The sequence below is a fragment of the Erpetoichthys calabaricus genome, chromosome 12 (genome assembly GCF_900747795.2).
Source record: "Erpetoichthys calabaricus chromosome 12, fErpCal1.3, whole genome shotgun sequence".
NCBI classification, from domain to species: domain Eukaryota; kingdom Metazoa; phylum Chordata; class Cladistia; order Polypteriformes; family Polypteridae; genus Erpetoichthys; species Erpetoichthys calabaricus.
Window position 1 is genome coordinate 94590814 of NC_041405.2, and position 21503 is coordinate 94612316.

The 21503-nt window shown below is 36.9% G+C and overlaps 1 protein-coding gene across 2 annotated transcripts in view; it reads right to left on the minus strand.

The window, feature by feature from the left end:
• The window catches only part of glra4a (glycine receptor, alpha 4a), a 241277-nt gene extending 220202 nt beyond the window's left edge, over positions 1-21075 (minus strand). For both annotated transcript variants that reach the window (XM_051934415.1, XM_051934414.1), the window contains exon 1: positions 20476-21075. In XM_051934415.1, coding sequence (XP_051790375.1) covers positions 20476-20543 — 68 coding nt within the window. In that variant the 5' untranslated portion in view covers positions 20544-21075. The remainder of the gene's footprint in view (positions 1-20475) is intronic.
• Positions 21076-21503: the final 428 nt, after the last annotated feature.

The window sequence follows — 21503 nt, forward strand, 5'->3', positions numbered from 1 at the left end:
AAAATGCCAATAAAGAAGCACAAATTATAACTTACAACAGACTGTAGACTAGGATAAATGTTACAGTTGATATTGTTTTCCCTGTTTTTTTTTTTTTTACTTCTGGTACAATGTTTTTCACTTTAGGAATCAGTTTGTATTTGTTGATTATTTTTTCTGGTCAAACACGGATAGATCTCATGTGTGGGACATCTCATTTTTTCTTTCTCACCTTCCATAGATGTGGATTATGCATGAACCTGTGATGCTTCAACAAACACTGAGTGTTCATTATTTTATACTTTGCCATGTGTTTATGATAAAAATGAGGGTTTTCTTGTTCAAATCCCGATTTCCTATTAAATTATTTGTCACTCAAGTTTTACTTTACTGTAACTTCATCAAAATAATTTACCAGAAAATGAACAACTGCCAAATTGGACACGAACATTGGCAAGGGGACCAGTATAAAACAATGAAACCAGCTGGATAATTCTAACTTAATTGTCAAAAATTATTCACTTATGGGCTTTAAAGATTCCCAGGATAAGATCAGCAACTCCCAATAAGCAAACGCTAAATAATTCTACATGACTGAGTGGGCCAGGGTTCAGATTGTATGGGACCAGCAGCCGACAACTCCCACTGTTACTTCACCCCTGTATTATAGTACTTCTAGGTTTCATTTCTGTTGAGTCACAATTATGTGTTTCTGTAGTTGTGATATCATGATAGTTTAGAGTTTAACCACACTTCATCGTTTAAATTTTATCTTGCATAATAGTATTATCAAATAATCATAATGTGAAGGCTTCTACAAACTGTGAAAGTAAGAGGCAAGTAGAAAATTGAAAAGCTACTCCTTTATGGCCAAATCTTCATTCAAGCAGTATGAGGAGTTCTGGTGTCTGATAATCTTTAAATTTGTATACTATAAACTGTCCCTCCAATACTTTTTTATTCATTATCTCCCTTTATTTTTATTAGCAGATAATGTGTTCCATGATTTCCTTGGGTTCTTCACACAGTGAACTTAAATTATATAATATCATCCATCCACCCATTTTGTGGACCTGCTTGTCTAGAACAGGGTGGCAGGGAAGCTGAAGCGTATCCCAGCAAGTACTTAACCTGTATATGTCTTTGGACACGTGGACATGGGAAGAACATGCAAATTCCACGTAGGGAGCACCTGGGGCTTGAACTTTGGTCTCCTTGCTGTGAGGCAGCAGTGTTAGAATAGAGCATTGTGAACTGAGAAAATATTTGCCATGATTAACTACTAAAACCATCACCCTTGTAACATACTAATTTAGGCTAAAACAATGATGTATAAAATGTTATTTATTACTGAATTTAGCTGCCAGATTACAGCTGTAACACTCAGAAACTAATAATTAAACAGAACGTCTTCCTATCCTACGGGACACATTCATGCATATACATTCTTTCTCAGTCATATAGAGCCAAATCAGAATTGCCAAATAATGTAACATTCATATTTCTACCATAGGGAAGAGCACCTAAATACTAAATGCAGAAAATCCATGCAAATGCAATTGTAACCTCTGCAGTGCTTTGCTGTACCTTATGTCTTACTAATGTAGCCAAATGTAGGTTTGTAACCAATCCATCCATAGCTTGATGACTATTCAATCAATCTAGAATACTGTTTCCAGGTCAGATGTCTTTAACAAAGCAGTAAAAGTAGCCTAATTTATTGTAGACTAGGTACATGACAATCTGCTCGTATACAGAAGACTGCCCATTAGTTTCTACTACTGTTTGCTCTATTGAGCTTTGAAGAAGTTGGGCTAAGCATCAGTATTTTTCTTTAGTATATTTATTTAAAATATATTACAATGCAAAAAGAAACTCTCCTAGAGTTAATTTTGAAAAATATGTTTTAGAAAGATTAATATACTGTTGGCTTTCCAAGCCTGAAGCTGGACATTAATCCTGTATCAAACTAAAGCCATTTATTTCAAGTTTACAATCTAAGTTTAATAACAATCAGTTTGTAAATCAATATGCATGCAAGGCATACAAAATTCTTATCAAGGTTTGGTGAGTGCTTTTTCTTGGAAACATTTGTTAGTCCTCAGTGTATAGGCTTTACCTTAAGTTCATCTTAAGTTAAAATTCAGTGGGCATTTATATAAAATCCACCGCCTTTTTTGCACTTGTTGATTAAGCTATACAGTATTTTGGATTTGGAACTATACTTGGTCCACTTCATCTTCAACCAAACCTGAAAGCTTACAGAACCTTTAATGAATGAATAGATGCTAAATTAAATGGATTTGTACAGTATATATTGGAAATACCCCTTTGTGCTCTTATACTTTATTAGGAAGAGCCAATAGTATATGTAAGTCTCAGTGGGCACCCACACAACAGTAACAGCTCTGCTCTACTCCTCGATGCCCTGGTGCATCCCAAAGTTTCAGCACAATCAGAAAGAGGAAACAGGTGAGATGGGGTGCAGGAAGAAACTTTAATCTTAAGATTTGTATGTGTTTTATCAACCACTTATTGTTTGGGTAAATGTCACCTTCCCCACTTTTGTAATTAGTGGAAATTGCTATGCTGCGGTGGGTTGGCACCCTGCCCGGGATTGGTTCCTGCCTTGTGCCCTGTGTTCGGATTCAGCGGGTTGGAAAATGGATGGATGGATGGATGGAAATTACTATGTCACCATACCATTACTATGTCCCTTTACCTACTGTCCTAAATGCAGTATGTCTTTGAACTAGCAAGGTGTCATAGATTTGATCTCAATACTGTTAACCCTAATGGCCAAAAGAAGCAAGCTAAAACATTGCTGCTGCTGCTAACCATAATCAATTTTTTCACATTATGTTTATACTGTACATGATCCACAGTTGGATTTATTAACAAACAAGTCACATTTGCTCATGATGTAGTCTGTTTTGTAGGTTGATAAATAGATCAGATGAACTTTATCACTTAAAAGCTAGCTAGCTTACTGAACCACATAAAAACAGGCTAAGCTTGCAAGCACTGACTTACAGTATATCAACACATTTATTTAATATTTTACTTTAACGTAACATTTGGTATCAGTTTATTTTGATTCTATAAACAGACTGTACTGAGATGAGTTTTTAATAGCTACAGTGGATTCAGAATTAGTTCAATCCCTTTGTATTAAAATCATTTAAATTGATTTTTTCCTCACTTCAGGCAACACTTAGTACTCCAGAATTGAAATTTGAAAACTTTTTGCAAATTTTTGCAAATATATTAAAAAATACTAAAAACTAAAATATTACTTTGGCACAAGTACTATATTCCGATTCTTTATTCTGTATTCAGTGAACGCCCCATTGGCAGCAACTACAGTCTGGAGTCTTCTTGGGTATGGCTTGACATGCTGTGCATTCCTGGATTTGGGGATTTTCTGACATTCTTTTCTGCAGATCCTGTCAAGCTCTGTCATGTTGGATGAAGACCGTCAGTGGACAGCAATTTTTTGGTCTCTCCAGAGATGTTTGATTGGGTTCAAGTGCAGGCTCCAAATGGGTAACACAAGGACATTCCCAGATTTGTCCCTAAGCCACACCTGTGTTATCTTTGCTTTGTGCTTACAGTCATTGTCAAGTTGTTAAATCTTTAGCCCAGTCTGAGGTCCAGAGTACTCTGGAACAGGTTTTCATTGAGGATACCTCCGTATCCTCAATGAAATTCAGCTTTCCCTCAGCCCTATTTAGTATCCACAGCATGATGTTCCACTATCAAGCTTCACCATTGAAATAGTATTGCAAGGGTGATGAGCAGTACCTGCTTTCCTCCAGACATAACACTAATCTTGGTTTCAACAGAGCTGAGGATTTTGTTTCTCACAATTTGAGAGTCCTTTCAGTGCCTTTTTACAAACGCTAAGTGGGCTTCCATGTGTCTTTTCCTGAGGTGAGGCTTCTGTCTGGCCACTCAGTCATAAAGCCCAGATCAGTGGAGTGCCGCAGTGATGGTTGTCCTTCTGGAAGCTTCTCCCCTTTGCACAGCCTGACTGGCCATCAGGTCCTTGGTCACCTCACTTACCATGGCCAGTTTTCCTTGGATTTCTCAGTATGGCCAAGTGGCCAGCTCTAGTAATAGTTCTGGTGATTGCAAACTCTTCAAACCATCAATGAAGAAGGAATTTGTTTTGTAGCCTTACCCAGATCTGTGACTCCAGACAATTCTTTCTCTAATCTCTGCGGTCAATTCATTTGAGCCAGTTGCTTTGATTTTGCTCTGCTACACATTGTCAGCTGTGGAACCTTATATAGATAGGTGTGTAGCTTTCCTAATCATGTCCATTTGGTTGAATTGACCACACATGGATTCCAAAACAAGGTGTAGAAACAAGTCAGCTATAAAGAGTAGAATAGAATGCACATGGGCCAATTTCAAGTGTCATAGCAAAGGGACTGAATACTTGTGTCAATGTTGTATTTCATTTTTTGGTTTTTAATACAGTATGGTAGCAAAAAATTCTAAAATCCTGTTTTCACTTTGTCATTATAAGTTATTGTGTGAGAAAAAATGAATTTAATTGATTTTAGCCCAAGGCTGCATTATAGCAACATATGAAAAAAAAAACAAAAAACGATGGGGTCAGCATTCTTTTTGAATCCACTGTGCAATTGTGGATGGATTGAATTATAGTCATGTTTCCATATCCTTAATGAATGACATCAAAAGACGGTATCTTACAATAATAAATAGGAGTTCAGTGATGCTTCACATGTCAGAAATAGAGATTACTCCAATATTATATGTAATGTTTTCCTTAGTATATAGCTGCATCATTAACAAAAAGTACTGAAAGTGAAGGCATGTGTTACATCTGCTCTCTATATATAAAATCCTAAGCCTAAAAGTGCAACGATTTTATGTCACATTTTTGTCATGCTTTAAATCTGGCTTATTTTAAAAGCTACATATATGTGTTTGGTATCATTCTTTTCAGAATGTATCGAACTTTAATGTGATGTTCTTAGATTTTCAGATTCTTATTTCGGTTTTAAATTATAAACTAAAAAATATCAAGATCTCATGTCCTGCGAGACCAGACTTTGTTCCAAGAGATTTAACCACGCCCGGGGCCGGAAATAAAAGACAAAGAGTAGGACAGCTGCTGTACAGGCTTTTAAATGTTCGAAGTGCCATGCGAGATGCAGATCACGCGGCACATCCTCAACAGCAAGCCAGCAGCTGATTGAGCAAAGAGGAGGTAAAAAAAAAAACTGTATTTGCTTCCCATTGTATCACCGTTTAAGAGAGGGTTTCGGTGGAGTGACTGCATCTCCTTGGAGTGTGTTCAGCCCCCCCTTCAGTGGCGTAGCTACAATGGGGCAAGGGGTGCAATGCACCCGGGCCCCGGGCCTCGGGAGGGCCCATCAGGCCTCTTTTTTTTTTTTTCTTTTTGCGGCGCTCTCATCAGGTGATCAGGGCATCAGACCATCAGTCACAGTCAAATTAGTTAGACTGATCGTATTGCTTATTAATTTAAGTAACTTTGTAGTAAGGACTTTCACATGTCCGTATTTAGCGATTTTAGCCACCGTCAGTCAGCATTTTTACATTTTCCCACAATTACATTATTTTCATTAGCGCCGTCCGACTCGGCCGGGCGGGGCGGCACATTGTGTACAGACAGCGGCGGCTAAAAACAAAGCGACATTCTCCGAAAGGCTATAGCTTAGTTATGAAGCAGGCAAGCAGCTTCCCACCGTAACTCACTTGTCAGGTTATCAGTCACGTATTAGTATTACATGTACTTAATTTATGATATCATAATAATCATAACAATGGTATTCAGTGTATGTAAGTTTGTATAACAATTTTTATTGATGAAATATAAAGAGATGAGAGATTAAAATTGTCTGATTTTTACACAATTATAGACGTTCCGTACTTCCGTATTGTATGGGATTGGGACAATTTCATATTTCGGCGCCCCTGTCTGTCCCGTTTGCCGTTGCCGTGAGGCCTGAGCCCCTGACGAATATTGAACGGAATGCTGAAATGCTCGTTATATTCCGTATTGAAAGTTTTATCCATCGTGATTTTGATTTGTAAACATAGATAATCCTTTATTTTTATTGTTCTATAGTACCAGCTGAGACAACAGACGAGTACAGTGTATATACACTATTAGGCAATAACGGCAAGTTGCCAACACACGTCTGTTTTTACGCTTTACAAAACAAAACTATATTTTTCTCCGAACATCGTTTTTAATGGTTTCCTTCTCAATCTATCTTGTCTTCAAGCATTTCAGCAGCGAGAGCCCCCCCTCCGGAGTGCGAGCGCACGAAGCGCGCAGGTTTGGGGGCCCATTCAATGATGATTGCACCCGGGCCCCTGTGAACCTTGCTACGCCGTTGCCCCCCTTCACAACGCTAGCAGCAGAGACGCGAAATGGCTGGCGCATAGCACAGGCCGGGGGGGTTGGCAAGCGAAGCAAGCAGGGGGCGAACCCCCTAGTATAGTATAATATGATGAACATTATAAGAAAGCTTCTATTCTATTTTTACTTCAACTTTATGATTTTTTATTATCATCATCTATAAAATATCACTTGATCTTTGGTTCCAGAAATGTCATGTTTACATTCTCAGTCTGCATTACATTTAAATTTTCATCTGCAAGTGACAAAATCCTAAGCTTAGATGTGAATAAGTGCCAGAAAATAACAGCCCCAGATGTGAAGATGCTGTGGGCCGGTGTGGTATGTATGAAAAGTGTAAATGTAAAAGATATTTAGGACATGAATTCTGAATTCAGTGGTTAACAGGGTGAAACTCACTTTTGCTTGAAAGCTCTGTAGCCCCAGAGTTTGCAATTTTGTTAACTTTATTTGTAAAGTCAAATATTAGCAATCAACAAGTGTTTGGCAGGCACAGTTGTATACTGCGTACCTGTAAAAGGAAAGAACTTTGAAACTTATGGGAAACATGAAAGCAAAAATGACAAATAAAGATGCATGTATGTAGGCAATACAACAGGCCCAGCTTGAGGCTCTGCATACGAAGCTGAAAATGTTTTCTCAGCTGCACAGGGAAGGGGTTATTGTGTAGGAGCTAATAGAGCAATAATGTAAAAGTAAAAATGCATATTTTATACGAGGCTGCTTTCAGAAATCCAGAAGCTTCAAAAGGATCAATAGGACATAGCAGGGGAAGGGTATATTCAGGACAAAGAAATGACAGAATTTCTTTCCACATGGGGTGGGGGGGGGGGGGGCAACAACCCGCATATATTTTGATTTGATTTATTGTAATTGTTCAGCCTGCAGCCTTATAATAAATCTGATTGCCATCTTTAAGTGTCTTTGAGTTGTCATTGTTGCAAGAGAGTGGGCTGTCTGTTGCATTGGAGACAATAGTGTGAAAATTGTATTCTTCAGCCTGAAGCCAAAGCATTTCTGCCTTGAGACTAGGAAAAAGAGTTTTAACAGACCATACTGGAGATCAAGTGATGAGCTGCCGAACAAGGGCAATGAAGGTGTGGCTATGGTGCCTCACTAGAAAGAAATATGATAAGAGCTTAGAAGATAATCCATATGACTGTATAGCCGTGAAGACATGGTGGATGACAAAGAATGTGGAAACGTACTTCATCAGAGAGCATGGAACTATATAAATAATATATAATAATAATATATAAGCAAATAATTATAATAACATTTAGGGAGACTTCAAAAGACCCAAAAGTGTGGCACTGTAGAAAGCTTATTTTGACTAATGACACACACACAGAGAAGGTGAGAGAGGTGAAGTAGCCTTGGCATTCTTCCTTATCCTTTTAAAATTCCTCAGTGCTGCCGATTGTTTGGCATTCTTCAGCTGACTAGTGCCTAATTACTCTTAAGTTTCGTTTTAGACCAGGACTGTGAGTTAGAAGGCATCAGGTGCCTTTACAATGCAGCTTTAAAAGAAGACCACTTTTTACCAAATAGGGATATATACTTGTGTTCTCTTGCATCTATTTCTATTTTCTGAACCCCTTTCTGTCCATTAAAGTGTCACAATGAGCCAGAACCTTTCCCAATGCAATTTGGTGTAATGCAATATTGAACAGTGTATGTTAATACAGAAAATCAAATGGGAGCAAATATTCAAATTGTTCAGTTCAGTTTATTTTTGCATAGTGCTGTGACAAGTTAACAGGTAGATACACATACAAACTTTACAAATGACCAGTTACATAATAAGTACACATAATGACACAAATTTCTTTAAACTGACAGGAAACATAGTGATTCAAAACTGTTTAAAATAAGTGAAACCTGGTATAAATGTAATTAATTGTTATTATTATTATTATTAATATACATCCATTAACATTATTGTTGAACTTTAACCATGTGACCATGGAAGAGAGGAAAACAAAAACGACAGTCTGCAGAATCCCAAAAGGGAAATAAACCTGTGGAGGGTCCAGAATCAGGTAGTTAAAGCAGGCAATCAAAGGCAGAGTCAGGTCACAGTCCTAGAGACAATGGCCCACCCTCATCACAGCAAAAATACTTTAAATTATTTACTATATTGTGGAACTCCTATGTTATCAAATGTCAAATTCAAATATTTTTCCAGGTAGGAAAGTGAATCAATAAGCCAGAACTACTAATTTTCTTTTATATATAAAAACAAGTTTATCAAGTCAAATCAGAGCTGATGGTCTGTGTACAAAAAAGAGTAATTAAACAAACTACATTTCACTTTGAAATTTACATTAGCTTTCATGTCACTTCTCTTCTTGACCTTAAGCTCAGTAGGGTCTGATATGGAGCAAACATTTAGTACTTTTTTATAGGTTCACTGTGATCCACCCTAGAAAAGTCACATTTAGTTTCAAGAAATGAGTAGAATTTTCCAAGGATCCCATAATCCTCTGTTACCCTCTGGTAGCTCCTGTGCACAATACACTTCTGACATTTGAACAGAACTTTTTATCAGTGGCGTGCTTATTGTGCAGAGATTTCATAACATGCCTTAGTGGTGCTTCAAAATTCAGCTCTCCAACAAATGCAGTGGTGGAGCTGTGCACCCTAATGAATTCATTTTTAAGAAGACTTTAAAATATGGTCCGTCTCGGGTTATTTTCCTGTAAATCCTCTTAGAACTGTCTCATTGAAATTTGGCCACGTAAGCAGGTGGGATGCCTTATGAAAGTGGGTATGTAGCTTCCTCTTATGAAGGGAAATATAAAGTTAATTATAAAATAGAAAATGATGACAGTGTTCAAACTGATTTTTTATGTAGTGCATTGGAATTCTTACCTGCATTTGTTCACTCCCTAACACTGCAACATACTTCAATTTTTTCAAAGTAGTTTATTAATTGTTGCTCAGCTGCACTTGTGGTCTGTATTTTAGGCAGAGTTCTCTTTAGCTTTCATTTATAAATTTTAAGCTGAATAACAGAGGTATAATGAGGCTTAGAGGTATAATGAGAATTACAAAAATGTGGATGTCCCATGGGGCAGTGTGCCAATTTATGATGGAACAGCAGATATCCAGGACGTTTTGTGTTCTTGTACAAAAAGAGATATGCTTTGGTACCAGAATTGTTAGTTTTCATTATCTGTAGTGAAAGCTCCTAGCTGAATGCTTGCATGTTTATAGATGTCAGTGTAATTGCTTACAGCCCCTTCAAGGTTACCCAGCAGCTGCATGATCACCGCCATCGTAATAATAAAGGACATTTCCATCTGCAAGTATAAAAGGGTTGGCATTTAACAAAGAGATTTTACAAGTTAGATGTACTGTATTTGGAGAGGACCTCAAACTGCAGAGTTAAGAAAAGAGCTGTGTGATCCATAATTTTTTGTTCATGGACTTTGAGTTAGCTGTGTGATCCAGCTTATGGATTGTGTCTTTCACAAAGTTCCACCTAAGTGTCTCTAAAGCAGAACAGAAAGCGATCTCTCACACCCTGTTAAATAATAAATTTAAAACCTGGATAAGCTTGTTTGTTATCCAGCAACCGTACATTCACCAGCAGTATACTAGAGAGTGATATTCATTTTGCTTGTCGCTTGAGCCTCACAATTTTACCTCCTCTGCTTTCCCCATTTCCAGAGTGATGATGCCAGTTATTTTGCAGATCAAATTTTTAAAACTTTATATTATGTATTATATATTCTACCAGTAATGGCGCACTGCACAATAACGTACAGTGGATACGTACAATACATTGACTTGAGCATTCATAGTTTTCATCCTCTTTCTCTGTACATTTAGCATTCATTTGCTCAGATGTTGATGTGCTTGCTGTTTCCTGAGCAGCTCTTCTTTTCTCCACACTAACGGCCCACTTCTTTTTTTCTTTCATTGGCATCTTTTCACATTAAAACTGATTAAGTGAGTGTTTGTGTTGCAATTACTTAGTACGTTTTCCTTAATTTTTCACTTAAACTGGCACTTGAGGCAGATTGAAGACTTAAGAATGATTTAAGATATGAAGAGGTAGGGGAAGTGATGGCGAAGGCGCACGTACGCATGTGCCGCACGGCCGCCATGCTGGCCGATGCCGAGAGTAGATTCTACAATAAAATAAAAAGAGGAATAACCTTGGAGGTCAATCATCACCATGAAAGCTGATAGTAGACATCAAGTAGTATTTGTGTACCAAATTTCAGGTCAATAGTTCAAACGGTTTGTGGGCTACAAGTGATTTAAAATCCTGGACAGACAAACGGACAGCCATGGTAGCGTATTATATAAGAAGATTAGCCACAGTACCTGTCGAAGACGGGTAATAGAATAATTTAAAAATGCTTGCTGTCTCTTTCCCTATGTGTACCTTCAACACCTTTCTTACCGGTGCATTCCCAAAGAGCTTGCTTCTCAGACTGTCATTATTTTTGAGGCACCTTTCTCGCCACCGGTCCGCTTTTATACTTTCTGTCTTTGAGGGTGATTTTTTCAGCATGCTCGTCCCACACTCACACTTTCTCTTTAGTTGTGTCACCAAAGTCAAAGCTGACCAATCATATGAAGTTGCTTAGAGGGACTGGACACACGGAGTGTCTTTTATTATATACAGGTGGTAAATAGCTGTGATGCTTAATTCCTGTAGTATTTGGTGAGCTTACTTGACTGTTATTGTTTGCCTGCACACAATTTAATTGTTCAGTTAAACAAATAACACTAAAAAGAGACCATAAGTGACAAAGGTTAAAGTAAAGTGTCATCTTTGAAAAGGAGGAAGTCTTAAAACATTATGTATGAGTGAAGGTCTTGCAAGAGGAGCTGGAAAAACCACACTTCCAAACCATCATTATTTTAAAATGAATAGAGTGTTCAGAAGATTATTAAGTTTTTATTAAGTTTAGAGACAAACACAAAAATGTAGATCTACCTGTCCTTCCCACATGCTCATTTACTTTTCCAATTAATCATACCAGCTTTATTAGAAAAAAAAAATTAAAAGGATTTCTACTTTATTCAATTCTACAAAAATCTCCCAACCACATGTCTCTCAAATGTTAACAAGCTTAATTCATATATTTTAATTAGCTTATGAATCAGCCATGGTAGTACCCTCTCTAATTTTAAAATGCCTTCAGTTTCTCTACACCAGGGCCAGCCCATTAAGTCTAAATCTAGCCATCACTTACCAGAACAAATTACACAACCTGGTGGTCTTGTGGAAGACCAATTTATGTTCATACAGTTATTAGTATTATGAGAACATAGATTTAAAGCAGAGAGTTAATTTATCCCATTTTTCAAATTATTGTTTTCTATACAGCATACAGTGTTGAAAATGTTTCTGGTGCTTTGTTTCATTCAGGAGGTATAACTTAATTTCTTATTTATTTGTTGCAACGTAGGTATACAGAAAACCAAACATTCTGTGGACATTTTTAAAAATAATTTCTTAAGGTTCTATAAAGGCTGTGTAGAGTTGTGCAGTCATAGCATGCTGTCACACAGCAAAATGGTGAATATTTACTTTGGGGTCCATTGCATGTATTTCTGCTACTAATCTGGAGTGCTAATAAATTCCTTGATGGATTTTTCTAACCTGCTTAGCCAAGTGCAGAGTCTTGGGGAGCCGATGCCTGTGCAGGCTGCACTGGGCACAAGGTGGAACCAACATGGACAGGCTGCCAGTAGAATAAAAATCCTATGGCTTTGAGTACCAGCTCATTGCAGATTAAAAATACTCTGGCATTAAATTTGTCAACCAAAGGTATTGTGCTTACAATGTATTATTATTTTTTTAATAGAAAACCCCTTCACTTCAGTATTCATAGCACAAACTCAAATGGCTGAAGAAGCATTTTTGGTAAGTCATCATTATGTTACATTATATTTTAGAAAAGTAGTAAAAGTAATAAATATGAACTGTGCAGCTGTTAGACTATTCAACTTTTAATGCTTTTCCCTGCTGTCACAGTCATACCTAGAGGATATTTTGATAATGTTAATATTTTAGAAAAACTGACATCAGTTTTCTTAATTTGCCACCTAGCAAAGAACATGATGGCAGTGAAGCTGTAGAAGGAAGGTAAAAATGCAGAGAAACTAAGAGGTTTTAAGTTCAAGATTAATAAATGTTAAATGATAGCCATGAACAGAAATAAGGATTTCAAGAAAAGCGCCATTTTGTACTTAGCTGTGCAGTGTGGACTTAGTAGAATTAATTGTTAACTCTAGACTATCAAGGCATTAATAAAGGTGTTTAGAGGGCACCATGCTCAAGGGAATACGATGCACTGCAAATCATTTGGTGTGGACAGAAAGAATGGTAACATCAAGAATAAGACATACCAATATTCCATTATGGCTATAAAAGACACAGAATGAAAAAATATGTCAAGATCTAGAGTGAAATGAAATATTGAAGCAAACCTTGAGTTCCTTACAGCTTTAACATTAATCTTTATAATAAAATGAATAATTGAAATTACATTAAGTTTCAGTAAATGCTCAGATATTGTTGAGTTTTCTTATGTTCCTCAGACCCAGACAATATTTTTTTTTCAGTAGTCTTGATTTCAAAGCAAACAGTAAGCAGAGAAGGGTGTACTGAAGGTGCAGTGTATTACAATAAAAGTCACTTGAAACGAATACATGTTAGCAGCCCTCCATAGATATAGATGAAATAATTTAACAGAACCCCATCCAGCCATTATCTACTGTGTCCAATTTAAGGCTACAGGTCTAATAGAAGTCTTATGTTTTGTACTATATACACAGTTTTACTTTTATAATATCATTTTACCAGCAAAGGTAACGGAAAATCTGACAAATAAAAGAAAAAGCAGGAAAAAGAACACCTAGCTTGAAAGGTAAAGTGCAAAGAGAAACACTTCAGTCATATGAGAGGCAATTAAATCCAACCCTGAGGCTATCAATGGGCTAGAGATTAGCTTTTACCAAACAAATGAGCCCTTGATGAGCTGAATGGCCTTTTCATATTTCAAGTATGTCTAATGTTTTGGTATACGGCTTCTGCATTTATTATCTGAATTAAGAGGATTGCTTGCCTTGTGTGCACACTTATTTTGTATTCATAGCTTCCTACAGGTAATAAGCCTGTCTAAATGGAAACACTTTCTTGGACATGTGAGAATTCAAAGTGAATATCGTGACCACTTTTAGCCCTATGCCTTTACTTTACAAAGACCTTACATCTCCCGTACTGTTATATTTTTTGCCTTGTTCTGCAATCATGTTGTGAGCTTGAAGAAACTGTAATCTTACAGGAATGAACAATGGCCAGATGCACAGTTTTCTAGCTTAAAAAAGTAGACATGAATTTCTTCTTTGTACCAGAAGGCAATCTGGTCAGTGCTTTAAAATAGTTAAAACCTGAATTATTGATCAGGAACATGCTGTTTATTGTAGACAAAATTCCTAAGTGAGCAGTTTTTGAAACCTTTGCCAATATTCTTTACTATTTTAACCCTCCCTAACTTACTCTCTCGCTATAAATGTGCAGTTGTTGGAATGTATGTACAGCGCAGAAAGTAACAGAGTCACCAAGAGTGTCATAAAAATGTTTTACACATTCACCCTTGTCTGATTTTATGGGTCTTTGATAGTGAATGTTATCTCCAGTCTTTCAAACAAAACTGAGTATCTGATAAAAGAGATTTGGAACAAGCAAAGTGCACAATATTACTGAACATATTTATTTATTTTATAAATAAGGGGGATTATTATTAGGTATATCTTCTTTTTAAGACAAACATCCTCACCCAGTCATGATATATGCAGCAAGTGGGTAGGGTTTAGCTGTTTTATGACTAAACTTTAGATTAGACAAGATGTAGACTGTAACTTAAGCATATTTGATTGTGGTGTGATTTTTTGAGTGAGGCATAGTATTTCCACCATCTCATAAACGGCTTCTCATTTGAAATTTTGACAATCTATAGTCTCAAAAGTTTTCAAAGAATAATGAAACAAACAAAAACACCCAGAGAGCAGCATTTCTGTGGGTGAAAATGCCCTGGTAAAGGGAGACATCAGTAGAGAATGGCTGGACTCCATCAAGGTAAGAAAAAGGCCAAAAATGCTCAAGTTACATGCAGCTCTTAACAACAGAGGTAGGAAGATGAGCATCTCTTAACACAGAATGTGTCAAAATTGAGGCAGATAGACTACAGCAGCATAAGACCACACCATGTTCCATTTCTTTTAGCTAAAAACAGGAAGATTAGACTACACCGGGAACATATAGTATTCCAGCTGGACAGGTGAAAAACAGAAAAATGTCACATAGTCTGAAGAATCTCACTTTCTACTACAACATGCAGATTGTAGTGCTGGAGATTGGCTCAAACAGAAGGAATCCATTAAATATTCTTGTGTTGTTTCAATGGTAGAGACTGGTGATATGGGGAACATTTTCTTGCCACGCATTAAGCCTCTAACGTCAACAGAGCATTGTATAAATGCCACAACATACCCAATCATTGATGAAGACCATGTGTAACCCTTTATAGACACAGTCTTTCATATCATGAAGTACACAGCACCTCAGCTTGGTTCCATAAACATGACAGTGACTCTGCTTTTCTCTAATGACTGGCACAGTCTCCAAGTTCAGTACTGGTGGAATGGAAGGTTCACAGCCTCAAGTATGTGGCTGAAAAAAGTGATTATGCTACTATCCAGTCAACTTGGATCAAATTCCTTAAAGAATGTTTCCAACATCTTATTGAATTCATGTCATGAAAACTTCAAGCTGTTGTAGTGGCAAAGGCAGATCTTACCCAGATGTACATGGGATGTTTCCTATCCCAATAAGTTCACTAAGAAAGAGTGGACTGCCTCTTCTCTTTGATATTTCCGACCCACGGTTAAAGAAGCCCAAAATTGCCAGGTATAGGTCCACTTTTAGCTAAGGAGCGGAGTGAAACTTCACCTGAGAATGATGAAAGACATACTGATTGGAAAAGTGTCCCTAAACCTAATAACTAGGGCATGAGCAGAAGGAAGAGCCCTGATCTATTTATATTTGCACTTTGATCTTGGACTTGTTGTACTATTTAAAAGAACAATTCTCTGACAACCTGAGGAAAAGTATAGAGCTCTGAGGCCCCTGAAGAAGAACCTGAAACTTGAATATTGTTAAATTTGTATTGATTACTAAAAGCAGTCCTCCCCGGTAAGGATGAATCATCTACTTAAAGATTTTGTGTGCTGTTTAGTAGAGCACTTTACACTTCTACATCATAAACACGAGGGTTGTACCAAAAATAATAAGTATATTGTGATTACAAACAATATTAAAATGCACTGCATTTTAACTAGTAATTCAATTTTTTGCCTCATACCTAAATGGAAATTGTTTGAATCTGCTTTTGTTATATGTTCATATTTCAGGGTGGGAAAATAACTGACAAGTACATATCATTTTGTCGAAAATTTTGACAATATACAGTAACTAAATTGAATTTCTCTTGAAACTACAAATCTCTTGACTGGCATTCATGCTGTGTTTTAATGGCTGGATCAAAATCATTCCTGATCAGCAGTGTAGTGGTTGCCCCCTAACTGTCTCTGCTGAGAGCAACATAGAAAACAATTAATAAGCTCATCAGAGAGAATAACACATGGCAGTCAGAGAAATAAACCTGTCTAGGCTGCAGGGCACCTTTCCTTATGCATAGCAGAAATGGAGTTCCATCTCATAGGGATCTTCATACTTCTGGATTTGATGGTGGAGGGGGCAAAATGCATCTACTCAGCAGCAGAATTTGTAGAAAAGTATTAAAAGATACGCAGATTGTTTGCCTTCACATTAGAGCTCAATTTAATTTATAAAGCAAAATCATAAATCTATTTGAATGTTGCATGTAAATCTCCCCCAAAATCTCTGGGTGATTTAGTGTGGCTGCAGATTCATTGATAGCTGCTGTTTGCTGCTTTCTGTTACTGTTCAAGAGAGAAAAACAGGAAAATGATAATGAAGAATACTGTACTCATATTTTCAGTCTTCCTCCCACGTCCCCATGTCAGGTTAATTGGCAGTTCTAGACTGGCCCTATGAGTTTAATGTGTGGGTGTATGCATGAGTGATGGACCAGCATTCTGTCTAGGGCTATTTCCAGTCTTGCATCTAGTTCTGCTGCGATAGGCTTCAGCTTCTTATGAGTCAATGAACACAGAAATCACAGAAATTAAAGGGTGAATTTGACAGCAATATAATCAAATGCTTTAATTAAGTTACTTTTTTAAAAAGTAAAGCCATTGCAGAACCAGTTATTTATTGAAGGCCTTTTAATAAATAATGTTGCACATGGTGGTGTAGTCAAGTGAACTTGTTAGATGAAACTTTGGATTTACATGTCAGACTGCATTCCCATCCTAACCTATTGTTACAGGTTGTGGGTAGTGACTGAAAGAATAAAAGTGCCAGCGGAAGAAATAAACATTCTTATACAGTGTTGCTGCCACAGGCTTGCTCTGCAATAGACTCTTGGGGGACAACTGCTGTTTTTTCTGTATCAAAAGGAATAATGTGGAGTAACAGTATGTAGTCAGGATCCCTTTGGATCCCCCACAGCAGATGTGCCAGACAAGTCAATTGGGATAGGACTGGGGAAGACCTTAGACCGAGTGGAAAGAGTATCGCTTGTATAGCTTAGGAGGTCTCTTGGAATTCCACAGGAATTGTTCTAAGAGAAAAAATGGCTTAGACTTCTCAAGCCAGAATGTTGTTATCACAACCTTCTAGTAGTTTGATTGTCACTGCAATGTAAGATGCTACATAATATTTAATAATAGTTATGAATATTTCATGTTGCATAACATAGAAAGGAACAAGAGTTCTGATGTTTTGTCCACATATAGAAATACAGAAACACAAATGTCAGTATATTGGAACAGGCATGGACCATGAAGTATGCGTTTTGACCTTGAACTTTGTGTACTAAAATATGTAAATTTAACATTTTTGGAATTTCTTGTTTTTGTTTATTGCTTCTGATCAAAGTCAATATGGAATTCAAAAAGTTCAAAGTCAGGCATTGTGCTATCATTGAACTTTTCACATTAGAGAGAAATACACTTTTGGAGATTCAGTCTCGCCATTCAACAAATACCAGTTTCCTTTCAATAGATGAAATGTGGAATTCTGTTGTGGTAGGACATCTCTGGAAGATAAAGCAAGGTGCAGCCAGCCTTCGACATTGACAACAAAAAATCATTTTGCCAACATGGACATATTTAAAATGAGGAATTGAAGAGTGATAGGAGACAGCAGGAACTCTAGGAATAGTTAAGAAACAGCCGAATCCATTGTTCATGAATAACATTGGGTAACCAGAATGTTGACTCCTGAAAAATAACGTCACTGTATCCAATACTGGAAGGAGAATAGAGCTGGGAAAAGTTTAAGAATCAAGATTAAACTCAACTTGGATACATCTCTATGACCCAGTGCCCAAACAACAATGAAAACAATGGAAATATGGTGATTCTTCAATACTAAAGAAATTCAAGGTCCAAGCCAGTCCCAGCAAGATCATGTGCACAATTTTGTTATTATGTTGAGGATATAGTCCATATTGATTACATGCTTCAAAGGCCCACATAACTGGTCAATATTATGCTAATTTGCTCTGGTGTTTCTGGAAATCAATTAAGGAAAAGGGACAAGAAGCGCTGTCAACTATTCATCTACTTCATGACAATGCTCTTACTTTGCATGGGTTATAAAGGCTACTTTGCCAAACTGTGCATTCAAAGAGAGACCACATCCACTCTGGTTTCCAGAATTTGATGCAAATCACTGTCTCCTGTTTCTTATTTCAGCAGGGCTACCTCAATGGGGTGTGATATGCAAATAATGAAAACACCACGTCAGCTACAGAAGAAAAGCATTGAAAAGCTTTGTGACTGGTAATGTTTTAGTGTTCCCATGACTTGTGTTAAAAATAAAACATATTTGGTTTTACAGGGATTTACCTTAATAGATAAGGCAGAACCATTTTTCATTACTTATCTTTTAGCAGGAGGCTTTTGTTTGACTGACTAGAGGATGGAAGTGTCATCAAACGTTTTTCAACAGACTCATACATTTTTGTTTCATTATGACCCTAAACTTATATAGGCATACATTTTTATTGATTACAGTATCAGCGTGTTTTTTGGTTAAAGGGGAATGTACCTTCATTGCTAAACTGACTAATATTATTAGGGTAACTTTAGACACGTGCTAGTAATTCATGCTTTTATGTAATCACCAATGGTACTGAAAGTATAATAAATGTATGTACTTTCAGATGAAATTACTGGGAGAAAAAGTTCAGCCTGCACAAATTAAACATTGAAAGCAGATTAAACTCTTGATCTGAATTGGCCACACAGTGGTCTCTTCATTGTTTTATTAATGAACCTAAACAAAGATAAAATGAATATATTTCAACAAGGCTAACAGTTATTCTTAACAAAATATACTATGGTACTCATTAGAGTTACATTAAAACATACATTGTATCAACCAGTCCATTTTCTAACCCATTAATTCCAGTTCAGGTTCACAGCTGGCTGAAACCAACCCAGGAGAGGGCATCACAAAACACATAAAATGTATACTTTGATAAAAAACAAACGATAATGATATAACCTCAATCCACAGTATCTATATAGGTAGATCACTAAGTAAAATTATTTTAATATAACTTTTCACTGAGATAAACTACATACCTTACATCATAACTGTAGGAAAATTATATTAAACACCTTGTTGACTTTCCATGGTTTCTGTGATCCACAACAGAAGAGAATCATCTCAAGACAAATGTAGCATTAGCTTCTTTGTTCTCCAACAGTGATATATCCTTCAGTATCTTAAATGCTACTGTCAGGCACACCCATCAGATCAATGTGAACTTAAAGAAGTCTCTCTCATTTCATGTTCTGCTTTAAACGCTATCTTTGGATTCTAATTCTACGATGCTAGAGAGCAGATTGAATGAAATTTAATTATGTCTGTCTTGGGAATTTAGGCAAGTGCTTTTCTGTTATTCTTTTCTTTAAGGTATTGAACCTAGCAACTAGACTGTTCCCACACTATTTATTGTGTAAGCATGTGTTCCTGTTCCTAGACAGCATTGTGAATAGAAAACTGTCAGGCAGATGAGAAATTTACCATGTTCCCTAGAGAAATAGCTTTACCTAATATCTGTGCATCTAATTTTCCATGCTAGGCTCAGGCTTAAGGCTACGTAAGTTCACAATATTTTAATGCTGGGCTTCTAAAATTATGTTTACTAGTAAGATGAAGCATATGGCAAAGCAGCTTTAGTTGAACTTTGATGCACACTGAAATGACAGCAGATATTCAGTTCTAAGAAAAGAAAACAGTGTTAACATCAAGCCATTGTATTAAGTCCTACTCACTTTCAATGATCTAGACAGTTTTCCCCTTTTTCATGCCAGACCCTTATACTGTCATTTACACATTAGGTACTCGCCTTCAGAAACGCTCCACAGACCTGACAGAGCTCCTTAGGGACCCAACACTGCTCTCACAATGATTCTATTTAAATCAACAGTTAAAAGAGAAAATGCCACTTTTTCACAAATAATAAATGGAGATTTGACACTGTTGCCATGCAGTGCCTTTAACTGCTGTTATACTTCACTGGAGGCAATTGCAATGCATTTTCTTTGCTGTAATGAAGCAGGTAGAACTTGCTTATTTGTTCATCTGAGGTATTAAGACATAGCAGGGAAGCATTTTATATCTACTGGTTGATAAAGAGAAGTGCGTAGATTTGAATAAATAGTTTACATGAAAATGTACCCAATAAGTAGCGCAACATGCGTTAGGAAGCAGCTAGTTAAATAAACATTTCAAACTTTTACTCTGCTTCCCATTGGCATGCAAAGTTCATCATCCTGTAAAAGTCACACAATTGGGAAACACACAAAGATTTCCATAAGAAGTCATAAAACTGCACAAAAGGAAAGAGAAAGCAAGATGACTAAATTTGGATTATTTTCCTTACCTGATGAAGCTGCTTTGAAAAAAGCAAAAAGACAACACATATGTAATCCTTATGACTAATGAGAACATTCTCTGGATCTCCTGTCTTCCTTTTTTCTATAAACTCATAGACACACAGCCTTTTGTAATATTATGTTCAGTGTCAAAATTAATTGAAAGCAACCCCCAAATCCACTGTTCAGCTCGAAATAAAAAGAGACAAGTATATAAAAACCTAAGGAAAAATCATCTTCTTGCTGAGATCCCAGCAATCCCTGTGGAAAGTTCTTCTCTTTTCTTAATCAAGCTTCACAGGTATTAAATCCAAGATAACGTTCTTCTGTGTCTGATTCTGCTGATGTGTTTATTCATATCACATGAAAAAGTCAGTGTGAGTGTTTATGTGTGCGTGCATGTGTGTGTGCGTGTGTGCGTGCATGTGTGTGTGTGTGTGTGTGTGTGTGTGTGAGAGGCTTTTAAAGTAAGATTCCCAGGCAGCTAGCTGCCCGCTCCAGGAATTCTTATAGAATAGAATTTAAAGAGACAGCAGCGATACGATGCCAGTAAGGCAGAAGAATACATGCAATTATGTTCGCGTGTAAATAAGAAAGGAGGAACATTCATGATGCCTTTGGGGGTGGGGTGGGTGTGTGTGTGTTTGTGGTGGTGGTGGTGGTGGGGTGGGGGGTATCTCTGTCTCCAGGGCTAAGGGTTTGTTAACACTTGCAATGCCAGGCTTCACTTGCTTTATACAAAACATTCTTTTTTTATTTCTTCAGTGACAATGACAGGAAGATTTTCATTCTTACTTTAGCAACATCTTCTATATATATAAAAACACAAGAAGCCAAATATACAGATACACAAATTGTATAAGGATGTGAATCAGTATGTATAAAGGATACAGAGAAACATACCATGATTTGTATATTCTTACAACATACTTCTGTGTGTATAACCAACAAAAGTGTACATCAGTAATTCAGGACATCATACTATATTGAGAAATACAGTAAGAAAATAGGTGAAAGCATTAAAGGTTCAATACAC